Genomic DNA, 23,848 nt, shown 5'->3' with positions numbered 1-23,848 from the left:
AAAAAAAAGCTGACAAAAACATTTATTTTACTGGAACACATTTTACTGGAAAGTAAGGAAGATGGGAGAACCAATATTTGCTCAAACATAGGAAAGCCCATCCACACTCAGAACACTTGATTCAGTTTACAGAAAGAAACATTTATCAAAAGAAGGAAGAGATAAGAATACAGGTCTTAACCTGGACATTTCAGTGCCCAGAATTGAAGATTGTGCAACACAGGGAGGCAGAAGAGAGAACACACTTACGCTTTAAAAACAAAAATTCCTGCTATTTTGTCCATGGCTGAAGCCTTCTCAGCAGCAAAATGGTTTTAAGAAAAGCATTAAAAGCCCATTACACAGCTATGAGAAATGGAAAGAGCTAGAACCAGCAAGAACGTGTTTAAGCACTTAATCAGCTGAACAGCATTTTCTCTCAAGAAATTTCATTTCCATAATGAAAATACTATCTTTGATTTTCTTCCATGACAAAATGACTAGATCTGCGGATGAGGGAAGAGCAGTGGATGTTTGTGATCTCGACTTCAGCAAGATTTTTAACATCCTTGTATCTGATTGTACCACAATTCAGATGGGTGGGCTATCAGATAGACGAGAACTGTCCAGATTATCAGGCTGAAAGGGTAGCAGTTAACGGTTCACTCTATCTGAAAGCTTGTTACAAGTAGAGTTCCTAAGGTGTCTGTTCCAGGACCTATTCATTTTAGTACCTTACCAATGATCTGGAGGAGGAGACAGATAGTACCCTCATGGAGTTTGTGGATGACACCAAAATGGGAGGAGTAGAAGGTGGAGCACAGCACAGTGGAGGGGACACAATACATTGAAAGGTAGGGCTGCCATCCAGAGGGACCTATATATGTTATAGGTATGGGCCCATAGGAACCTCACAAAATTCAACAAGGACAAATGCAAAGTCCTTTACATGGGACGGACTAAACCCCTGCACTGGTTCATACTGGGTTACAGATCTGCTTTGCATCACCTAGTCAGCGGTAGGCTAAACAAGAATCAGCAGTGTGGCCCGGCAGCAATGAATGCCAGCAGCATACTGGGCTGTAGCAACGACCAGTAGTTTGAGGGAAGGGTTCTGTCCCTTTGGATTGGCACTTGTTGCACATCACCTGGAGGGCACATTCCGTCTCCTCCTCCAGTTCATTCAGCTTTGGTTGCCCCAGTACAAGACAAACGTTGATAAACTTGAACAGGTTCAGTAGAGAGCTACCACCAAGATGGCTGGGACTGGAACATATATCGTTCTGAGGGAACTAGGTTTGTTCAGTCTAAAGAAGAGAAGGTTTTGTGGGACTTAATAGCTTTCCAGTACCTATGAGGTGGTTACAGAGAAAGCGGACCCAGTCTCGTTACAGTGGTGCACAACAGGACAATGAGAGACAATGACCATAAGCTGAAACAGAGGAGGTTCTGTCCAATTATAAAGAAAACACTCACTATGAGAATAATAAAGCACTAGAAGAGATTATTCAGAGAGGCTGTGGAATCTTCATCCATGGAGGTTATTCAAGACCTGACTGGAAAAAGCCCTGAGCAACCTAGTTCAAATTCAGTGTTGACTGATTTGAGCAGGAGGTTGCACTAGATGACCTCCTGAGGTCTCTTCCAACCTAAGTAAATCTATGATTCTATGATTCAGGCCAGTGCAACTCTCAGAGGATACCCTTTGTGTGCTGCAGTCGGGAGGAACTCACTACAAACCCATTTCTCTAAGAGTTAAGTTACCCATCGTGTACGCTATGGTCTGGAATTCTCTCTCCTCCAGGTGTAATGGATAAAATGTAGGTTCTTACAGAGGGAAAGCTTAATTCCTTACCACCAACAATAACTTTTCGATCTTTATGAAACACCTGTCCAACTCAAACACTGGTATGGAAAAGCAACAGCTGGATTAAAAAAAAAACAAAACAAAACAAAGTGAAGACTCCCAGGGTTTAGTTTCTTACTAGTCCTCTGAACGCATATGCTGTTATGAAATGGTGCAGGAATGAAGAAAAAACACCCAGCCATTTTGCATATGCAGACCATTTCCTATGTCTGCAAATTCTCTAGTAAAATTGTCCTTATTACAGTTAGCTTTCTGATTCCAAAATTTCTTCCATATGCAAAAAAAAATTGTTCATTTGCAACATACTAATTTTCCATTCTGAAACTGTAGGTTAGATTTATTATGGTATTTTTGAAAGGTAGAGCTAAGTAAAGTATTTTAAAAGTATGTTAAAACTACAGAAAGTTTAACAAATTCCCTTCAAATTCTACTTTCCTAGAGAAAATGCTATTTATAGGTGGAAGTAAAGAGAGTAAATGAAGCTTGGGTAAAGGCAGTAAGTGAAACTTAAAATCAAATGAGTCCAAGTCTTATTACATTCATGTTGTAAAAAGTAACAGACCAAGAACTTTGAAAACCCCCAGCTTTTACGAGCCCAAACCACAAGATTTTACAAGCTTAAATTCCCGTGTCAGCAAAATAAATTGTTATGTGTTCCTATAAGATGCTGTATAATCAAATGCATGTTCAGTTATTAGACTTCTCAAATTAGGCAGCAAATTAAAAGCCATCCCAGAATAACACCCTGAAATTGCAGTCATTTAATGAGTTCCAAAATCTGCTTCTCTTACTTTAAAATGTATTTGTTCATTATCAGCTATTCTTTCAAACTGTAGCCAATAAAACCAGTTCTATAGCATTTGTGGTTTGGAAAAAGTACAAAGCAAGTATTTTCTGTGAATTATCTAACATAACTGAGTTTATAAATACGAGTTGCAATTGAAAAAAAAACAGTATTTACAAAAAATTATCCCAAAATAATGTTCAAAATCACTTAAGAGAAGACATAGCTGTAATAAATGTGTCATAGAAACTGAGGGGCATTTTGACTTTCCAGTGACTTGTCATTATTGTAAAGATGAAGGATACCTCCAAGTCCATACAATTAGCATTGGTAAATATTTACAGTAGAATAGGTGAGCAGACAGAATATGAAAAAAAAAAATAAATCTTATAGTGAAGAGGTGAGACTGTCAATACCCTCCCGCTCCCCCCAAAAACCTGTAAAAAGTTTTATTCACATTTAGTGTAAAGAATGACATTCATGTAATTTTAATGCATCTTCATATATTACTTAAAACATTCAATAATGATTAGGTTTAAAAAGCATTATGCTAACAAATTCCATTTCAAAGACAGATGTCACAACCAATTTCATGTAATTAATTGGTAACAAACCACCAGCAATGAAATTGTAATGGCATTCCAATTCTCAAAGAGATAATAGTTACCTGGTCTAAAAGATCTTCAACTTTTTTTTGCCATCCATCCCTTGCTGCATTTTTTTCACGTTCTTTCAGCTGCAACAGCTGAGTCATGGCTGCCTTCTTATCCTCTTCATGCTGCAGCCTCAGCTCTTCACGAAGCTTATTACATTCCTGTCTAAAAGCAAAGGTCAAATAACTAAAATGCAGTGGATCTTGTGCAAGAACTTAAAAAGAATTAAGAACTCATTAATAATTGGAAAAGCTTAGATAATAACGGAAACCTTTCATGGAATCATGGAATCATTAAGGTTGGAAAGGACCAACTGAGATCATCGAGTCCAACCGTTAACCTAACTGCCAGGTCCACCTCTAAACCATGTCCCTAAGCACCACATCCACACGTTTTTTTGAACACTTCCAGGGACTGTGATTGCACCACTTCCCTGGACAGTCTGTTCCAATGCCCAACCACTCTCTCCATGAAGAAATTTTTCCTAATATCCAATCTAAACCTCCCCTGGCACAACTTGAGCCCATTTCCTCTCATCCTGTTGCTTGCTACCTGGGAGAAGAGACCGACCCCCACCTCGCTACAACCTCCTTTCAGGCAGTTGTAGAGAGCGATAAGGTCTCCCCTCAGCCTCCTCTTCTCCAGACTAAACAACCCCAGCTCCCTCAGCCGCTCCTTGTAAGACTTGTTGTCTAGACCCTTCACCAGCTTCATTGCCCTCCTCTGGACACGCTCCAGCACCTCGACGTCCTTCTTGTAGTGAGGGGCCCAAAACTGAACACAAAAACTTTGCTTTACGTTTCATTTGCTATTACATTTGCATGTAATAAATACTTCATTTCTTAAAGAATAAAAGAAAAAAATTAATACTTGCCGAAGATTTTCTGTCCATTTTATTTCCAAGTCACGAGCCATTCTGTCAACCTTGAACTTTTCCTCTTCTCTCATGGCAGCAATCATTGCCTCGTGCTGTTGTCTCTCCTGATCTAGTTCTCCCTGCAAACACAAACTTCACAATAGAGACTGATCAGCAGCAAAAAAGTATTTCAAACCTTAAGCGAGTGTATTTATAATAAAAATGTCAGTTACAATTAGCTCATAAAACTTGAACTGTAACTTTTTCAGTGTGTAATTCTTAACTGCACACAATTAATGCCTATACATCTCCTGATACTTCTTACTTGTAGAACAGAATTCTGCATTCCTATAAAAAGCTATAAAAAGCAATTTTCCAATAAGTCAGTCTGGAAGTAATCTTTTCGAATACTGTTACATTGAATCACAGAATAATTTATGTTGGAAAGAACCTCAAAAGGTCATCAAGTCCTGTTCAGTGCAGGACTAACTTCAGAATTAGAGCAGGTTACTTAGGCTCTTGTTAAGCATGTTTGGGATTTTTTTTTTTTTTAAAGCAGCAAATATTCAGTATTTGAATTTCAAAGCTTGAGCTATCTGGATTTTATACAAAGTTCATGTATCCTCTTTCTGTTTCTTGACTGGACAAACCTTCTAGAAACAGGGTTTCACAGTCTGAACACAGAAAAAACACTTTAAAATTCCTATCAATTTCTGTTCACATTTTACCATACTAGAATAGTATTAGGTACTACCTAGAAATCATACTTACATGAGTGTTTTTCAGCAGCGCTTGCTTCATTCATGAGAAGCAAACATGGCCATCTAAATTTAATTAAGACTGTTTAAAGTGAAAATTTTTCTGTAGGATTTTTTCATTTATATATTTTAAAATCTGTTAAGATAAATGTTATTGCCAGTAACCTGCTATATATGAATATATAAATGTTATAATAGGTGAAGAGAGAAGAATGCAGTAGCTCATATGGACACTTAGAGAAATTATAAAAAATACAGATGAAGTTACAAAGTGTAATAGGGTGCACATGTAATGACCATAGCTGAAATAAATAAATAAATAAATAAATAAATAAATAAATGTATACACCAATACCCTGTTTCACGCTGTTTTTGTTAAGAAAATAACACCATTATGAAAACAGATTCAGTGAAATTGTTTTTTAATATTTGCTGCTCTACTTCAAATGTTGCTGTGATCTTGTAAATGCACATTGTTTACCGAGGAAAGAAAAAGGAAAGGTTATACTTAGTATTAAAGTCAATGAGCTATTAACAAATTAACTGACAGCTCCAGTTCTATCTAAACAAACTAAAATGGCAATATATATGTTATGTGCTTAGACAAATTAATTGCTTCGATTGTATAAAGTGGTCGCATTTTCTGGATGATAGTCTACTATCTTTCAAGATATCACAGCATAGATCTTTAAAGTATTTTCGAGCATCTTCTGAAATTCTAAATTTGAGCTTGAAATGAAGACTGCGCCCCTTACTTGTGGAAAATATGGTATGCATGCATAAAAAAAATTAAAAAGGTTTCAGTGAATTCTAGAGCAAGTAAGCTCTAGATCTTGTTTTGCACCAAGACATGAAACTGTCTGGAATAGCACTGGTATAACACATATCCTTTTTACATTCTCATGAAATTCTCTTAAGCCTCTGAAAAATCCAACTCTGGATATATTTTGTATGGACATACTTTGACAGCTACAGTTTACATGAACCACAGAAAGATGTGCTTGCAGCAATACCCGTTAAATACTAAAAGTGTTCTGAAAACAAACAAACAAAAAACCCACCCCAAAACAACTAATCAACCAAAAAAAAACCCAACCCCAAACCAGCCCATCCTAGTTTTCCATTTTTTTTCCTCTCTGCTTGAAATAAAAAGAGAAATCTCTCCTTTAATGAAGCCGTATGAAGCTCCTTCAATAGTGTGTACACTATAATACTTCTTGCCATTTTAACAACAAGACCAAAATCACTGTGACTGCACTTTGTACAATTTATTCTCCAACATTATGGTTACCTCAACACTATACAATGAATCTGTGGTCTCTCGCAGTCTTGCTCTAGTTAATTCCAGTTCTTTCTGGAGTATTTCCTGAGCTTCCTGAAGACTGGAGATATGTCCTTCTGCAGTACCAAGGCCTTGTTCACTTTTTCGTACTAGGTCTTGCAGACGACACACCTATGACATACAAAAAAGATGTAATTTCCATAATTATTACTAATGGCAGCCAAGTCATTCTGGTTTCATTTTCTTCCAGTGTTTTCTAATTCCAACCTAGACAAATTTTTATTTGCACAGCCTGTTCTCCTTTAATATCACTTAATGTTTCTGTATTAAAAAACAAATTCCTGTAATATTATAAAACCAAACAAAGATTCAATTAAAGAATTTTTACAAGTAAAAAAAATCCAACCTATGTTTGAAGCATTTTGCAATAAAAAAAGGTTACGTAGAAGTTCTGAAATTACCTGTAACTTTACTCTGGGAAAGTTTATGTGTTTTATGCAAACTGAAATAACGAGAACTGGTATTTCAAAATATATAAACTCTAATCTAATGGATAAATTAACTTGTGCTAGGGTATATACTTCTCTGTTTTCAGATTGCTACCCGTCCATAAATTAGCCTGTTGAAAGCTCAATCTAATATCTGTAAAGTAAAATGTGATAATTTCCTTAATTGCTGTGTAACAAAATACACTTTTTTCTGCCTGTTTGTGCTTCAGCTCCCCGTCTGTAAAATTATGATACTATACTTCTTTGCTTCAAGTAAAAATATTAGAGATTGAACATTGTTCACCAGCTATGCGAAAGGAAAAACTTTTTAAATATGTAGGCTGGAAAAAGAATAATGGGAGGCAGAGGGGACCAAAGAAGAGCAGCTAATGGGAACTGAAGTTTTTGCAGAAGTAGTAGTCTATGCCATTGCCTTTGTATGTTGAGATAAATCCATTGACAATGGGATAAGCGCCCCAAGGACAGACTAACCTTTGGTTTGTAGATACGAACAGGTAACAGTTATAACTACTCTTTCTGTTTGTTAGCATAATTATATGCAAATACTGTTTATAACATACATGGGCACACACACACCCCTTCCAGAACTCTCTCTCCCTCTGTATGCAACCCATGAAGTGTTTAAAAAGAGGGACTCCTCCCACCCTCTCAGCAAGGGATCTCAAATTTCCTTGGCATGACAGATCTCAGAGAAAAACTAATGTAATCTTGAGCACTTGTCTATGTGCTCCTTTGCATTATATACAAACAACTAGTAATTCCCTACAAAGCGCTACTACCTGAAGGAGAATCCCTACGTGAAAAACTGCCCCTAAAACTGTACTGATATCCTCAAAGTGCACCACTGTCTACGTATCTGGTAGCAGCACACCGTGAAACATTGCATGAACCGTGAACAGCAGTCCTGTAGATCTAAAGGATATGGAAACATTATGCAGGAATGCCACTCCTGGGGCTTACGTCTATTCGACTGATGACAGAGCAATGCTGGAGGCTGTTTAAAATGATCCTTAGTAATATCATCGGAAATCCTTTGCATGGAGATGGCCAGTCCTTTGACTACTCTGTCAAGTGACACAAACAGAGTCTTCCTAAAAGGTCTTGGCTGGTCTGCAGTGAAAGGAAGCAAATCTGCAGAGTAAACAGCCAGCCTCACCCTGAGATACATGGGAGAAAGTCAGTATCTTGACTTAACGTGAGCTCTCAAAAAAAATCTCTGGCAAGTATTTAAGATTACACTGTTCTTAAAAAGCTTGGTACTAGGAGCAAGCCTAATGAGGCTTGAATCTTCCTCAGCCTGCAGCTAAGATAATTGCTATCAAAAAGTCTGTCAAAAAGAAAAGAGGATGGCGTAGGTTCAAAACCAGCTTTCTCAGCAGGGAAGCTAGAACTAAGCTAACATCCCCAGAAAGTAATAAATATATGCCTACTGTTAAATGGTATCTGCAGCAAACAAAAAAGGAAGCAGCAGTAGAAATGTAAGAGCTAAGCTAAAGCTGTGCCAGACGTTTCACAGGGAAGTTTCTTCCAGGTCAGTGAAAGACATTGAGAAACTCTTGTCAGTTGTCAATAGAGATCTATGAGTAAGCTGTGGTTGCAAGTGAAGCACTCGTCTCATGTGCTTAAGATAAACATAGTAATAAAATAAAACATATCGCCTCTGTACTACACGGAGTGGATTTACAGACCACCCTGAATTTATTGCCTGTATGCTTCCTCTCGTTCTCTCAATATGCAAAATACACCGTGTTACATTTATCCTGGCATAAGAATGCATATAAACTAAATTACTAAATAGCAGCTGGCCCTAATTCTTTACTTTAGTTGATGTTAGAGTTAATCTATTCCTTAGCTATGCCTCTGTCTTCTTTATTCAGTGTGCTGATGAATTTTCCAAGCCTGAACTCGATAGCAGTTAGGTAATGAAAACTCATTCTTACCATATTTGAAGTTATTTCCTTAAAGGAGGAGGAGTAAGTTTATTACTCATGAACTGAAGAGAAGCTGATGAAGAGTAACTAAATTAAAACCTACAGTGTTGAATGACAATAGAACGACAATAGCGCTCTCCTCAGATCTAATCCAGCAACAAGGAAAGTTAACATACAGCAGAGGAAGTTAAAACTAAAAAGAAATAACAAAACTTTCTGTAATTTTGAAAGGCAAAATAAACCCATGTATGATTTTGTTAACATATATAACAGATACATCACATTTTTGTTATTTTGAATGTAGGTAAGCATACTGTTAAGAGAGCAAGAGCAGTTCCAGCTTCAATTTACACCTTTTCCAAGGTCTTACGTACTGGCAAAGGCACTCACGACTATCAGAACGAAGTACAGTCTCCTGTTTAACAGGTACTCACGACTGACTGAGCAGCAGCGCTGCTGAGCTCTAAAGATGCTACCATGTATTATCTGGGGTATGCACACACACACACACACACACACACACTTGGTAGGTACTACTCTGAAAGTGTATATTAGTGTATATAAATATATATATAAATAAAATAAATATACTTTCCGAATATATACTTTAATATATAATAATTTAATACACTAACATGTATATTAATGTAGCAATGTACTGATATATTAATTAATAATATATCAATATATAATGTTTTAACATATAAGGATACATACTTTAATATCATCGTCATAATAATTTAATATATACTTCCAGAAAGGCCATCTTACTCATTTATTAAAAACAAGCAGTTTTGTTCTAAAGCAAGTTTAACATTTCGCAAATTGCAAGCCACCGGAATTAGACAAACACCTGCCACCTTGTAGGGTATAGAAAATGGTAACAAAAAGTATCACTGCAAAAAAGTACTTAAATTCATGCTTAAGTCTGTCCTAAAGCACACACTGAAATCATATGTATGGCCTGTTGAACAATGAAGCTAATGAATTATTTTCTTGAAACAAGGCAGAAGTTTCAGACAAGAATGGATTGATGTTTTCGATATCAGTAAGAATATATTTCTAGTTTAAAAAAGTTATATTATGAAAAGGTGGTGATTTCAAACTCAAAAAATTAAAACTGTACTGAGGTATGATATATTTAACGTTGATTGCATGTATCAAAACATTGCAAATAATTTGGGTCTTATTACAAATAAGTATTTCATGTCATCTTTTGATGGAAATATATAAAGATCACCTGCAAGTCAGGAAGCTGACCAGAATTTACAATATGTTAATTGTAAACAAATATGGGTTTAAATACAGTTAACGTTCCCTCTGCCTCCTGATGTATTTTGTGTAGAGGTCTCTGTACCTAATGAGAAATAAGCAGAGTTAGAACAAGAAAGGGTGTTTACATCAACTGTTTTGTACCTCAATCTCGTTTGCTTTGTTGATTTTCTAAAGGCCAATAAAATCAGTGCTCAGAAACGGTCAAGTAATTTATCACATTTAAAGAATACTCTACTTTAAACAGAAATAAGGGACAAACCAGACTGAACAGCGTAGTCCTAGCTCTGTACTGGACTGTAAGCACAAGATCATTACTGGTGAAATGTGGTCTAGTGCACATGACCGTTAGCTGATACGATTAAGTTAACCCTTGCCTCCTGATTGGCAGAAGTCAGTTTTGTTGTCAGCTCTTCCTTCAGGTTTTCCAGCTGCTGGCGGAGCTGATTCTTATCATCCTCCAAATGCAGTTTCTCCTTCTCAAACTGCTGCTCCAACTCCTTCAGAAATAAGAAGGATGGAAGAAACATTAAATACTTGCCATAAGGTCATCGCAAAGTACAGGTGCACCACATCAAAATGATTCCTCCTGGCATAAATATTCCTGATCTCAACCAAGAACTGTCCGTTCCTTAAAGTCTTAAAACATGAGCATTTATTTCCTCTTACAATGGATGCCTTATTTTTTCAGTTCATTTTCTAATCTAACGTGATTGATTAATCACAAAATAAAGACAGACAGGAATTTCTTCTCAATTACTAGTTTCGCTTTGCACTTAATTATCAAAATCATTAGAACTATATCTACTTTCACCGTTTTTCAATCTGAGTTGACAGAATGCAGAAGTTTTCACTTTTTATAAAATTACACTGATAATATGCTTAGCCTTTAGTCTTTACCCACCTATCTCCTACATGTAATCCCCACAGAAAATAGTAAATCTTAAAATCCAGACTGAGTTTTGGGAAGCTTTTCAGGCTGTTACAATAAATGAAAAAAAGCCCAACACCATATCTATAAAATTTATGTAGAACCAAAAGAAATCAACAATTAGTCTTCAAGTTCAACTATATGGAAAGAATCAAATAACACCTCTCTTTTCATTCAATCTCTGTGGAGTAATAGCCAAATTCTGAAACCAACTTTGTGGAATGAATTATATTTCTCTTACATGAGCCTATGTTGTATATGTATTTGTTAGAAACTTTTTTCTTTTTTTAAGGAAAACTATAAATTTATGCTTCAGCTTTATTAATATTCAGAATATATTTTCAGAAGAACAATTTTTGTCATGAAATACTTAACATGAAACATGTTAAAATGAAGAGCTTTATTATACATTTCAGTGAATATACTATATAATTTATTATACCACAAAGTCGTCTTAAAGAAAATTAAGGTTGCCAAGTAAGGTGCTCCAGAGCCAGGTAATACAAGACTTCAAGGTTTTCTATGCAGCTACAGAGGCTCCTTTATTAACTCCCTCCTAGGGGTTCAGCTGTAATGCAAGGCTTAGCATCGATTCAGTGCCTCTGTATAGCCCTGGGCTCAGATTTCTGAGAAATCAGTAATATCTCAGAAACAGCTATGAAAATACATAGACCAGAGCCACGCACGAAACAAAAAGTACAACTGCAGGCATTGGTAAGACCGCGGAGACGAGGAGAGTTAAGCGCTTGAGAATTCAAGAGGAAAAAGACTATCATGAAAAGGTACAAAACTCTAAGGAAAACTAGGGAGCTAGAAGACAGCAACTTAGTGTCATCCAGCTCGCTCCCAGAAGCAACGGAGGCCAACCCTTCCTCATCCAAAACCAGAGACTCCTCAGGTGCTTTGCTGGAGGTGGCGAGCGCATTGAGCTTAGTAGCTTGTTTAGTTCTAGCACACCATTAGGGTGTGCAATAGGCAATAAATGATTTGTGCATACACTGCTTGCACAATCTCTTTGTTCATGGTAGAAGTTGGACAGAGTGACGAAACAGAGGGTTATACTTTCAATAATACATTGCTATACAACGTAACTCAACAAGTGCGTTTTCTTCACCGGGCCCAGATCAATCACCACGTGGGATAAATGATGCTTGCTAAATAAGACTTGCTCAATTTTTCTCCTTCGCACTGTGAAATCTGCTGTCTGCAAAATTTCACTAGTGCTATTCAGACCCTGTTCTGATAACTGCGTAATTAGTTCTTTTATGATACTTGTCAGTACAGCTGTGCAGTACTGCAAAATTATTAGCAGCTCTATTTTCATAATCCTACTATGAACTGATGCCATTTTTACAGCTGTTTTTATAGATGGAAGAATTGAAGCAGAGAGAGATATTTAAGCCATTTCTTGAGTCCTATTCTCATTCTTTAGAATTCTCTTCTGTTCCATTTTTTTCAAAGATTTCCAAACCCCAGATGCCTTTCCCAGTTTTCCAGTCCCAATAAATCCTCATGGTCTCTATCCCAAGGCTCCTTGTACCATGCTCATGCTAAAGTCAATGCTTCTCCGCATTTGAGACCGACTGTTTCTTCCTTGAATTACTCAAACAACACAAAATGTGCTTAGCGAGACAGGTTTGACAGAGGAGACGGTATATTGATTAAGATTGACTGAGATCTTGACCCTGACATCTTTTCATAGTTAAATTTTCCCTTGCTAAAATCAAATTTCACATTTCTCACATTTACAGAGCTGTTCCCTATTTTAACTAATTTAATGATTTGAGGAAAAACATTTTATGATATCCTTTGTTTTATTCTCATCATTTTAATAACAAACAAAAGAAAACAAACCCAAAACAACCCCACATCTTACTGAAGTAAAAGAAAAATATTCCCAGAAACCCTTAAGAAACCCATTGTTTTACTAAAAGGCATTTTTAAAGTTACAAAGTAAACCTGAAAGATCAGATGCACGTATGTCTCGGAGAACTACTTCCGTTACTGGGAGACATGAAAAAAAAATCTTTGAGATTTATTCAAAATAAAACTAAGAAGCAACACACCAGTAAAATAATTTACACCCCCCCCCAAAAAAAAACAAAACCCAAATCAGTCTAAGATGCACATCACTAACTACAGCTGTGTTTCTTGGTACACTTCCTGTGAACACACCAGAGCAGCATAACAAAGCCTTAAATTAAACAATTAATATTTATCCTGTATTTAGTGTATAAGGCAAAATTTGTGTATAACGTACATACAATCAGATTAGGAAATAATAATTCAAAATTGGTCCTCTCATTTATCCCAAGAAAGAAAAAAGACCAGTTTTGTGAAACAAAAAAGCCTTTCAGTTTCAGGATTCCAGTCGAAGGTAAATGAACAGTCAATATACAGTTAGCATAATTTTATGGTGTAAGTTAGGGACAGCTGTTGTCGTCTTCTAAGTATACATATAGTCAAGTACTAATATAATATCTTTTTGTACTTCTGGACTGTTTATGAAAATTTAAAATAAATATTAGACTAACATAGTCATTCATCTCCTTCAGAAGAGCTGATCTTGAGTGATACACCAACCTTTCTGAATATGGGTCGCAAAACCCAGAAAAACACACACATGCTATACTTGAAAAGAAAGTTGTATTGAGTTGAGAATTTCTCTTCTGTATGCAGACAAATGACAGTACAAATGCTTTTTTTTTTTTTTTTGCAAGATATGTTATTTTAATAAAGGTTGAGCAGTTTCTTCAGAGATGCACAGCAGATCTCCAGATAACTCCAAATGAAACTGGCCATACAACAAAACCATGCAGTACAAGGTTTAAACTCTAACATTTGCTTTTTGTAATATGTTTGATTATTAAGAAAACACAAACCTACCATCTGCAGTTTTTTCTTATCTTTATTAGCATTACTGTGTGCAGCCTCAATTGCAGTATGGTGTTTCCATGCCAATTCTTCTAAGGTCTTAGAATGAGCCTCCTTTAACTGTGCAGCCTCTCCTTCCAATCTTGCTTGCAATTTTACCAGCTCCTTCTCATAATATTCACGTTGTGTCTCCCTTGCTTCATTTACTTTCTATAAAAGACAGAGAAAAATACAACCTTTTCTATTAAGTGGTTAAAAAAAAAATCTGAAGAGTACGAGGAAAAAATACAACAACATTACTGATGAAATAAACCTACAGAAATTAACTTCCATATAAAACAAATTTAGCAAACACTAAGTATTGACTAAATAATTCAATAACCAAAAAGGCAGTTTCAATATTTCCATGCAAAGCAATATATCTATACTAAAATATTTTTTTTTTTGCTCTATTTAATCTGGGGAAACAGCATTCAGGTATCAAGCCTATAGAAAATTTCAGTTCAGTATTTTCAAACAAGTCCAGCAGGTTTTCAGAGAATAGCTTTTTAAATTGTTCTTTAACCATGTCACATCTCTCCTTACTGAGACACTTTAGCTACTACGCATCTACACACGAGGTCATAAATTAAACAAAATTGTTAAAAGACGTCCAAAGCAGTCTGAACAACATCTAATCTGACTTCTCTCTACTCTCTCTTTACACTTCTACATTAGTCATTCTATGTTGCTACATGAGATACACTTGGAACATACTACTACTGGTCCTAGTCCAGGTCACATCAAACAAAAATTAAAACATAATCATTTTCTCTTATAATTCTAGGTCTTTTGTTTTTATTCAACTAAAGCCAATAAGCTGTTTAACCTTTTCCAAGGCCAGAATTTGCTGCCTTTGTCGCTCATCCAGACTCTGTGTTTTGCTTTGTAGTAAGTTTCTTTCCTCTTCCAGTTGGGTTAGTTTTTCTTTTAATCTAGACTTTTCTGATTCCAAATCTCTGATTGTAACTTCTTGAGTCATTTGAGTAGCTTGAAGCATTCCAATGTGACCTAAAGACGAAACAGCTCTTTAAAACCTCACAGCATTGGTTTCATGTCATTGAAGTACACATGCATACTTCAGTGATTTCTAGAAGTACAACTCTAGTGGAAGCTTTCATATGGATCTCCATTATCTTCACTGCAATACTTACCTTCCCCTCCACTTCTCCCTTTTTTAGTTTTATTGTAAAATGTCCAACAACAGTAGAGTGCTTGGTGCTGGGGCTCCTTTAGTTTCAGTTTTCCTGGGTCAAAGTTGCAAATTAACTCCAAGAGAAAGCAGAGGTAGGCAATAGTATGAACACAGACAGTCTTATCTTGAAGAACTTACCCCACCTAAAACCATACATTTTTAGCCCATGATAAGCTACACAAAAGAAAGCAGAACCTTGAAGTCTAATGGTAAAGATGTCATTGTTTTATCAAACTCATAATTTAACCAGCATGCTAGGTATAGCAGCTAAAGCTATGTAAAGCTTATGGAATTACACTTTGTTTATTTTGCTATAGGGATATGACTAAAAGATGTAACAGAACTCATTATCTCCATAATAAAGTATGATCTAAATCCTTGCAGGTTAGAGGCTTGCTTTTAATTTATTTATATATATTAAAAAAAAATAAAATCTACAAAGCTAGACAGTATGATCAACTGTCCTTCACATCACCAGTGGAAAAAGGTTTATGACTTCAGAAGTTTTTGTCCTTGTTCTTCTTAATTTATATCTGTACTATTGAAAATACTACTACTAGGTAACTGATTAAAGCAGTGAAACTCCTGTTATTCTGGGAAAGGTTTAGGAGGGGATAGAAGACTATTTTGGAAAAGAGGATGCTCCTAGGTTTGTTCAATTGAACAACTGAGAGGATGCTCCTAAGTTTGTTCAATTGAAAGACAAGAGAAGGGATATTCTTCCATTATTTTAACATCTTTGTAGAAGCATCATGAAGTCATACCTAAGCTGACATTCCATGTTGGAATGGATTCTTTTGATAGAAACACCTGATTATCCCTTTCATAAATTGCATGACCTGGACACGTTTGAAACATGCCTTTTAAAAATTAGCATATGATAAAATGAAGTGGTGACTAAACAGACTTTCAAGGATTATACAGAGATCCTTAACAATTTCACATAAAGCAAGCATCCAGATAATAAAATACATTATTTACTCAGAATAAATTTTTTATTATTTTTGTAACCACAGCTTCTAGGAGAGACCTTCCCCCCCCCTCCCCATTTTATTATAACTTTCAAAAATGACAGATTAGTTGAGTTTTAATAACAGAGCATTGCTTTTAAATTTAAGTTACTAAGAAATAGCTAAGTGGACTGTGTGTCACTGCTTCTTCTCACAAGACAAAACCACTGAGCCTCCCGATTCATTTCCATCTGCAGTTAAAACAAGACATGTGCCAGAAAGGGAACTGTTTTAGTCTTTGTTGTCTGTGGACACTGATGTGAAGGGAAGGACAGTAGGATATGTAATAGAATTTGGCCAGGAAAAATGCTTCAAAATTAGTTGTATTTTTATAAACAATGCACACCTCTAATTGTACTAAGCCCTGAAGAATTCTAGGAATAATTTTGGCATTTTTGTTTGATAAAGCTAAAAACTGAAGAGAAAAAACAAAACAAGTACATTTAACTTATGTAACATTTCAAAAACTACCTTGTTTCAGCAGTTCAGCCATTTAAGAAATGTATTTGCAAACCCAGACTTTAGAATGTAACAAGGAGAATAATCGTATAAGAATTTCAAATTTGTCAGGAAGTATTCTGCGTGCACGTAGTTCACTGTAAGCACACACACACACACACACACTGATTTAGAGCTTTTGTCCCAGCAATACTGACACACAATAGAGGTTTCCCATTCCTCGTGCTCCACACAGAAGGTATGAAATGCAGCAGTTTCCTTTCAAGTTTAGACTCTCAGGAGAAATGGAATAAGAATATATTAATTTCCCATAATAGACTTAATACAGCGTTCTCAAATTGCAATACAATGAGTAAATATTTTGAATAGTAATTAAGTATGAGAATTTAGTTTCTTTGGGGCAGGATTTTTGACTTCCAAGTGTGAGCTGAAAATCAAAGGAGATGGCAGTGTGCCAGCATCAGAAACCATTTCCAAACAGGCTGGTAATCAATTATATCACACAGTAATGGCTTGGTGGCACGACTGTAAACAGGACTCCTGGTTCTTGTTGCACAGCAAGGTGCTGTAAAGCAAAGATGTACAACTGACAGTGCCACTGAGCTCAGCAACAGCCTGGACACACTGCAATTTCTGGCAAAGCTAAAAACCTCAGTATCAGAGGAGACCAGTGCTGGACTCACAGTCTAAATGACTCATTGCCATCAGTAATAAGGAAAAATAGCGTGGATATTTGTTTCCAGTAAATCTGGAGCTGGCTGCTGAACCTCTCCCATGCTTCTGCCTAAGGAAAGAAACAGGAATGGCGAAGAGTATAACAGGTTTGATTTTTTTCCTCCAACAGTCTCAGGTCATGAATTTTTCTATGAGTGCCTCACACATCACTTTTCGGAGGGTCAGATTCCCATTTAAGATCCATGATTTGAGATCCTCTTAGCAGGAAACCCATTCCTTCTAGCTATTTACATCCAGTAGGTCCTTGCAGCCTTGGGTCCCAGCTGGCCTCTGTATTGTCCAAACGTATAGCCCAGGCTATTCCTAGCCCTTGCCTTAGCTAGCTCATCTATGACACTCATCCTAGGCATGAAGGTCTCCTAGGCAGCAGACACACTCAGTCCACCTGCAGGAACTGCTTCATTATTTGAAGGACAGAAATAAAGCCTTGACACAGGCCAGTCACACACACAGTCTGAGGGCTAGGCCACATGTAGCCAGCTAATAGTAAACTATTACAGTAATAGTAAATATAGTATTATATATAGTATATAATATAAATAGTAAACTATTACAGTATTAGCAAGTTAAGCCTGTGAAGTATTTTCTGTCCCTAAAGCCAACTGGCACAGTCTGGCAACATCCCAGCCTTCAAAACAAGGTGATCTTATCCAAACCAACTTTTGTGGAGGGCCCCTGGGCTTGTGCTAACTTGTGTGGAAAATGATGAGATATTTCTATGATTGGTCTAGTTGAACAAGGCCAAAGATAAGCCTGGGGCTTATTTTTAGCCTACAATCCTACCTATAGTACAGTTAACGAAGTTCAAGTACTTGGGCCCATGCCCATGCCCTACCACTAAGCAGTTTACTAGAGACACAATGCCAATAAGTTAAAACCCACACGTGTACAGAAAAATCTTAAACCATTTTCTATGCCTTTCCATATGCCAATGAGCACAGAGAAGTCAAGAAAACAGCTATAAAGGAAAGCCCAACAGATTTATTAGACAACAAGCTGCAAGTCTTCTCGCAGTAGGCGTAAAGTACCGCAGTCTCGGCGAAAAGACAAGGCAACTGAATAGGGATGGAGAAACAAGAAGCATGTCTCAGTGATTACAGGGAGAACAGAGACACAGCAGAAGCATTCTGTACAAGTGCAGTTAAGGCAAGAAATTCCAAGGCCTGGAAGATGCATACAGGCCATACAAAGTAGAACATTTGGACAAATAAGTACACAAAAAAAGAAAACCGTAAGTACAATGCATGTGATATGAAAACAGTTAAAAAAAACCCCAAAACTTGTCAGAAGCAACTATGGACAGCATTGAACAGTCTTTAGGCACTCTAAACCTGCACAAGTTAACCGACAAAGGAAAGGCTAGAATAAATAGATGGAAGTTCATTTCCAGATTGAGTTACTGACATACATACTGGCTTTGAGAACAAGATCAGTGGCCTGCTGCTGTAAGCGCTCTCTAGCAGCTGCTAGCTCACTTTCCACTTCTTTGTGTTTGCTTAACAATGACATCTCCTCCTCCTTCACATCATCTAGCTGTTTTTGAAGAACCTAGAGAAAGAACAGTATAATGCTTGTTATCATTTTATGCAATCATGGTTAAATTTAAATGAGCAGTAGGTTAAAATGTACAGAAAAGACCCTTCAGCAAATGAGTTTTCTTGATACAAAATCTGAAATCTTGTAATATTTCCGTCATATTCATTTTGTATTATGTGTTTTTCCAAAAATATTGTTGAAGCACTACAAGATACTGGATATATGGCATGGCAAGGATGCATAAGATAAAGGTGACAATATTCAAAAAGGTATATGGAAAATAAAAATGGTAAAATGGTCCACAGAGTTTGGGGGCCAACTTGAGACATGGTTTCTGGTATCTGAGAGTTCTTCACATTGAAGAATACATATGTTCACAGCAGTTTACAGTGTCCTTTATTGCAACTGTGAGCATTCAGTACTGACACAAACTAAGCTGCACATGGATACACACGAAATGAGAGTGAGGCAATTAGTGAAATCAAACTTTTAGTATGTTTTAAGTCTGATGTACTGATTCACAATAGCATATCTTGGGCAGTGTGACAACGTGTTCTCAGCCATGCAAGAAGGAGAAGGAAATCTTGTTCTGTTTTAAAAGGAAGGCTAGATTCCTCATCATCCAAGTCACTGGAATAGTAAAGGGTCCTTCCAGAAACTAAAGCAGGAAACAGACTTGGGGAAAACACCGGACAGGACCTCTAACGGAACATGGACACCAGAAGTGGTGAGATTATGTCTTTGATCACCTTACCCATGATGATCAGAGCCGGACCTTACTTAAACATCTGCTGCAAATACTGTACTAGACTCTTCCTCCTCTTTGGAACCAAGACAAACTCCTTTATTGCAGGAATGATCAACATACAGTGGGTTTCCTCTTCGCTGCAGCTTGCCAGAAACCCACCTTCTTAGCGTAGTCAATTGAAAGGCAAGAGTTTTGCTCCGTTAACTGAACAGAGTTGGAAATGAACTTTTGAGGGCCCCTTGGGAAACTGGAAAAAGGTATTCTGAATTTAACATCTGATATAGGTGGCAGTCTTCTTTCACTATACCCTGTAGCCTTTACACAAGAAGCAAGGATAGTCCAAAAGATGGGCTGGAATTAGATTGTAAATGGGAAAAGCTCATGGTCCATCTCAGCTGTACACAATGATGGTTCCAAAATTACTACAACCATCACATTTAAGGTACTTCTGGCTTTGAAACTTGAGAGCAACTACAAATGCAAATGACAAGATACTTAAGCTTACCCAGAGAGATTACCGTTCTCCAGACCTCAGCATAGCTACCAAAACCCAAGCAGAATTCCACAGAATCTTTTCCTTCAAGTCCAGCATACCAGTCCTATTTTTTGCTGACCAAAAAAATTCAGTCTTTGTATTTCTAGGATGTCTTGTCCTTCTTTAAGGACAAGAAACTTTAGTATCTAAATAACACTATGTGGTGGTTTAACCTGGTAAGCAGCTAAGCACCACACAGCCCGCTCGCTCACTACCCCCCAACAGGATTGGGGAGAGAATCAGAAGGGTAAAAATGAGAGAATTTGTGGGCTGAGATAAAGACAGTTTAATAGGTAAAGAAAAAGCCGCGCATGCAAGCAAAGCAAGGAATTCATTCACTACTTCCCATCGGCAGGCAGGTGTTCAGCCATCTCCAGGAAAGCAGGGCTCCATCAAGCATAACAGTTACTTGGGAAGACAAACACCATAACTCCAAACATCCCCTCTTCCACTTTCTTCCCCCAGCCTTATATGCTGAGCATGACATCATATGGTATGGAATATCCCTTTGGTCAGTTGGGGTCAGCTGTCCCAGCTGTGTCCCCTCCCAGCTTCTTGTGCACCCCCAGCCCGCTCACTGGTGGGGTAGGGTGAGAAGCAGAAAAGACCTTGACTCCGTGTAAGCACTGCTCAGCAATAACGAAAACATCTCTGTATTATCAACACTGTTTTCATCGCAAATCCAAAACATAGCCCCATAGTAACTACTATGAAGAAAATTAACTCTATTCCAGCGAAAACCAGTACATACTGGAAATGCGTGCAGTATTTCAGTTACTGCTTGTGAAAAGGTCACTGAAGATGTTATAATAGAAAAAACTAAAACAATTCAGAAAGTCATCTTTTTTCCTTACTTCCCACAAACCTACTCTTCTTAACATCTAACACGTTTAAGCAAGGTAGTCACTAATGATCTCTACAAGCAAGACTGCACTGAACACAGAATATTCATTCTAGTATCAGTTGTAAAACATTCCTGTCAAATACATTTCTGCAAGAAACTCTACAGTCTAGATAAGTGGTTTTCTCAGCTTTTCTAGCAGGCATTTCAGTTTGTCAGCATAACATCTGAAATGGTACCAGTCACCAACATCCTCCTTCCCTCTCTGAATCCTTTTTTTTGGGGGAGGAGGGAGGGATCAATTTATGTGGAGACCTGATGCAAAGATATTGCTTAGCTTTTTGCCCTTTTTTTTTTCCCCCTTTCTTTCTTTCTTTCTTTGGGGGGAGGGGAACCAGGTTTGGTTGGGGACTTTCTGTCTGTTCTTTCAGTGGCAACAGTTTTGAGTATTCTATTGAGTATACTACACTCTGGGTAGTATGACTAGAGCAACCAAGTTCTGTTCATGAACAGCTGAAAGGAAGGAGACCAAAACTTTCCCCTGGGTAGGGGCTTCTAGATTCTACTGGAATATAAAGTAATATTAATTCAGTCTGGGAAACACATAAGATAAATTTAAAAATACAAATAAATAAAAAAATTTGGAAGTAGATGATAATCGAGTATGAGTGACAGAAAATTAAGTTTACATGTTCCAATCACCTCCACCTAACAGCCTCATGAAAAGACGGCATAAATAGGAAAAGAAAATTCACAGTCTTGGGAACAACATATCATTGGTCTCACCTGAACATTGTTTTCTGCTGTACCAAGAGCCACCTGAAGTTTCTGGCATTTTTCCCGTAGACTGGCAGCTTCATCCTGGACCATTTGCAATTCAGTTTTAAGCTTTCCCAGGTTCTTCCGTAACATACTTTCTTGGTTTTGAAATTCTTTTCTTAGCTCCGCTTCTTTTTCTTTGCAAGCATGTAGACTTTCTGCTGTAAAAAGCTGAGATCTTTTCAAAGAATCAAGTTCATGTTCATAGAAGGACTGTGCTTTGCTGAGTTTGCCTTCATAGTCCTCAATGAGTTTTTTTCTTTCCAGCCTTAACTCTTCAACTTTACTGTTCAAGTCTTCCAGCTCCAGTCTATGCAATTCCTCTAGCTTTTCTTGCCCCTTACTTAAAGTAGCATTCTGACTCTGTTGATTCTTCAGAAGTTCTTGAATCTCAAGCCTGTGGGCAGCTCTTAAGTCTTCCAGAGCTGTACGCTTGTCCTTCTCATACTGCACTTGCAACTGAATGAAACTTCGTAGCCTCTCCTCAAATTTCTTTCTGATCTCTTCTACTTCTCTTGACATGGTCACTACACGTTGGACATGCTGAGCTTCTGCACAAAGCTGCATATCCTCAACTCTATCCTTATAGGCTTCAAATTCTGTCAAGGCCTGATGTTTCATCTTTTTATGGTCTTCCAGTGACTCTTCTAAAACCTGGATCTTTCTCTTGAGATCCATTTCTTCTGCAACTTTACTTTTATACTGCAAGATCTTCTCTCTGGTCTCTGCAAGAATTTGTTGAATTTCTTCTTCGTGAGCATCCTTAAGGGCTTGGATAGCAGCTTCATGTTCATCATTTTTAGTGTTCAAAGCATATATTACCTACAAACATGAAACAATATTATATTAGAGAAGAGGCATTCTGGTTATCTGTTAAATCATAAGAAAAAACACCTAGGCACTCTGAAAGTTACTTTGACAAATCTGGCCTGTTTTCATGACGCAAATAAGACACCAAATATTATTATGAATGTGACTGCATAAATGCTGCATTAATCCTGACAATCTTATATATCCTGTAGAATGGTTTTTCTATATTTTTTTAACCTATAATTTTCCTGACAAAAGTTTTGCCTTTATATGCATGTTGTTGCTGTAAATAGCACTGGGAAAAAAGCACATTCAACGCACTGAAAAACAAAACATTTATTTAAAAGAATTAAAAGCATAGCCTAAAAAGAATTTTGAACAGAGGTTTTCTGTTGGAGAATAACATGCACAGAGTATGCGCATACAGTATGTGTATACAGAGTATGTATATACAACATGAAATTAAACTGGAACAAAATCCAAATCTCAAATTCCTCCTTTCTAAATGCTAACTATTCTTAAACATTTCATTTTAGAAACATCTGAAATGCCAAAACTGGTTTTTCTGGTTTGTAGGCCTGATGGCTGCCCAGATACAATTTCATTTTTGACAGGTTATCTAGTAGGCATCTTCTGTATGTGGATCTCCTAAGGTCTGAGGTCCCTCACTACATAAGCTCACCAACTTTCCAGCTAGTAAGTCAGCTGAACAGAAAAGTAGCTGGCAGGGCAGCCAACAGTCTGGGGAGCCCAGGGAGCTAAGCAGCTCAAGAAGGCTGTGAAACCAGCAAAGCTGCCTACCATTCAGTGAAAGTTTTAAAGTAACCAGCTATATCCTATGATGGGATGGTTCAATCGCACCACAACATGGTAGGTTGTCTTTTTGGTTTTTAACTAGGAAGTACTCTCACCGATACAGAGATACAGGTAAGTATGTGTGTACGAATGCGGATATGTATATATCAGTGAATAAACTATTAATGCAATAAGTGGGTTTAATACAGTATTTTGTGCTCCAAGAACTCCAGCAAATCCCCACACTTCCCAGATATGTTACAGGCAGCAGAGCTATAAAACACACCAAAACAGAGAGAAAAAAAAAAAAAGTCTTCTGATTAGTATATTTTGTATATCTTAAAAGTAAACAAGAAGCAACAAAAACAGACAACAAAGAAGCAGCGGATAATTTAGAAAAAGCTGCCCTTTGGGGATTTTTTTTTTTTTTTTTTTTTTTGTGAGGACAGAACCTGGACCAGTCCTCCGTTAGCATTCAACCAGGCAACAGAAGAAGATTGCGCTGACTTGCCCTCAGGGCCAGGAGGCATGAAGAAGGCCCAGAATCGCTCTCCTCGCACCAAGCACAGAGCCTCTGTGTTCTGGACTGAAGAAAGTGTCTACATCAAGTGTTCAGACAAGATACAAAGC

The 23,848-nt window shown here is 37.2% G+C and overlaps 1 protein-coding gene across 14 annotated transcripts in view; it reads right to left on the bottom strand.

The window, feature by feature from the left end:
• The window catches only part of FAM184A (family with sequence similarity 184 member A), a 79,533-nt gene that overhangs the window by 26,692 nt on the left and 28,993 nt on the right, over positions 1 to 23,848 (bottom strand). For all 14 annotated transcript variants that reach the window (XR_015708197.1, XR_015708196.1, XR_015708195.1 and 11 more), the window contains exons 2-9: positions 21,581 to 22,435; positions 18,547 to 18,682; positions 14,565 to 14,746; positions 13,709 to 13,906; positions 10,269 to 10,391; positions 6,189 to 6,350; positions 4,154 to 4,279; positions 3,298 to 3,444 (exon numbers count right to left, since the gene is read on the bottom strand). Coding sequence is in view for 11 of the 14 variants with exons in the window: in XM_087774637.1 (XP_087630763.1) it covers positions 3,298 to 3,444; positions 4,154 to 4,279; positions 6,189 to 6,350; positions 10,269 to 10,391; positions 13,709 to 13,906; positions 14,565 to 14,746; positions 18,547 to 18,682; positions 21,581 to 22,435 (1,929 nt within the window). In the remaining 3 variants the exon portion in view is untranslated. The remainder of the gene's footprint in view (positions 1 to 3,297; positions 3,445 to 4,153; positions 4,280 to 6,188; positions 6,351 to 10,268; positions 10,392 to 13,708; positions 13,907 to 14,564; positions 14,747 to 18,546; positions 18,683 to 21,580; positions 22,436 to 23,848) is intronic.

The sequence above is a fragment of the Nipponia nippon genome, unplaced genomic scaffold (assembly GCF_047370975.1).
Source record: "Nipponia nippon isolate SJK-2023a ecotype South Korea unplaced genomic scaffold, ASM4737097v1 scaffold_4, whole genome shotgun sequence".
In the NCBI taxonomy this organism is placed as follows: domain Eukaryota; kingdom Metazoa; phylum Chordata; class Aves; order Pelecaniformes; family Threskiornithidae; genus Nipponia; species Nipponia nippon.
Note: the sequence above shows the minus strand (reverse complement) of the source record. Positions and strands in the feature narration are given on the sequence as shown.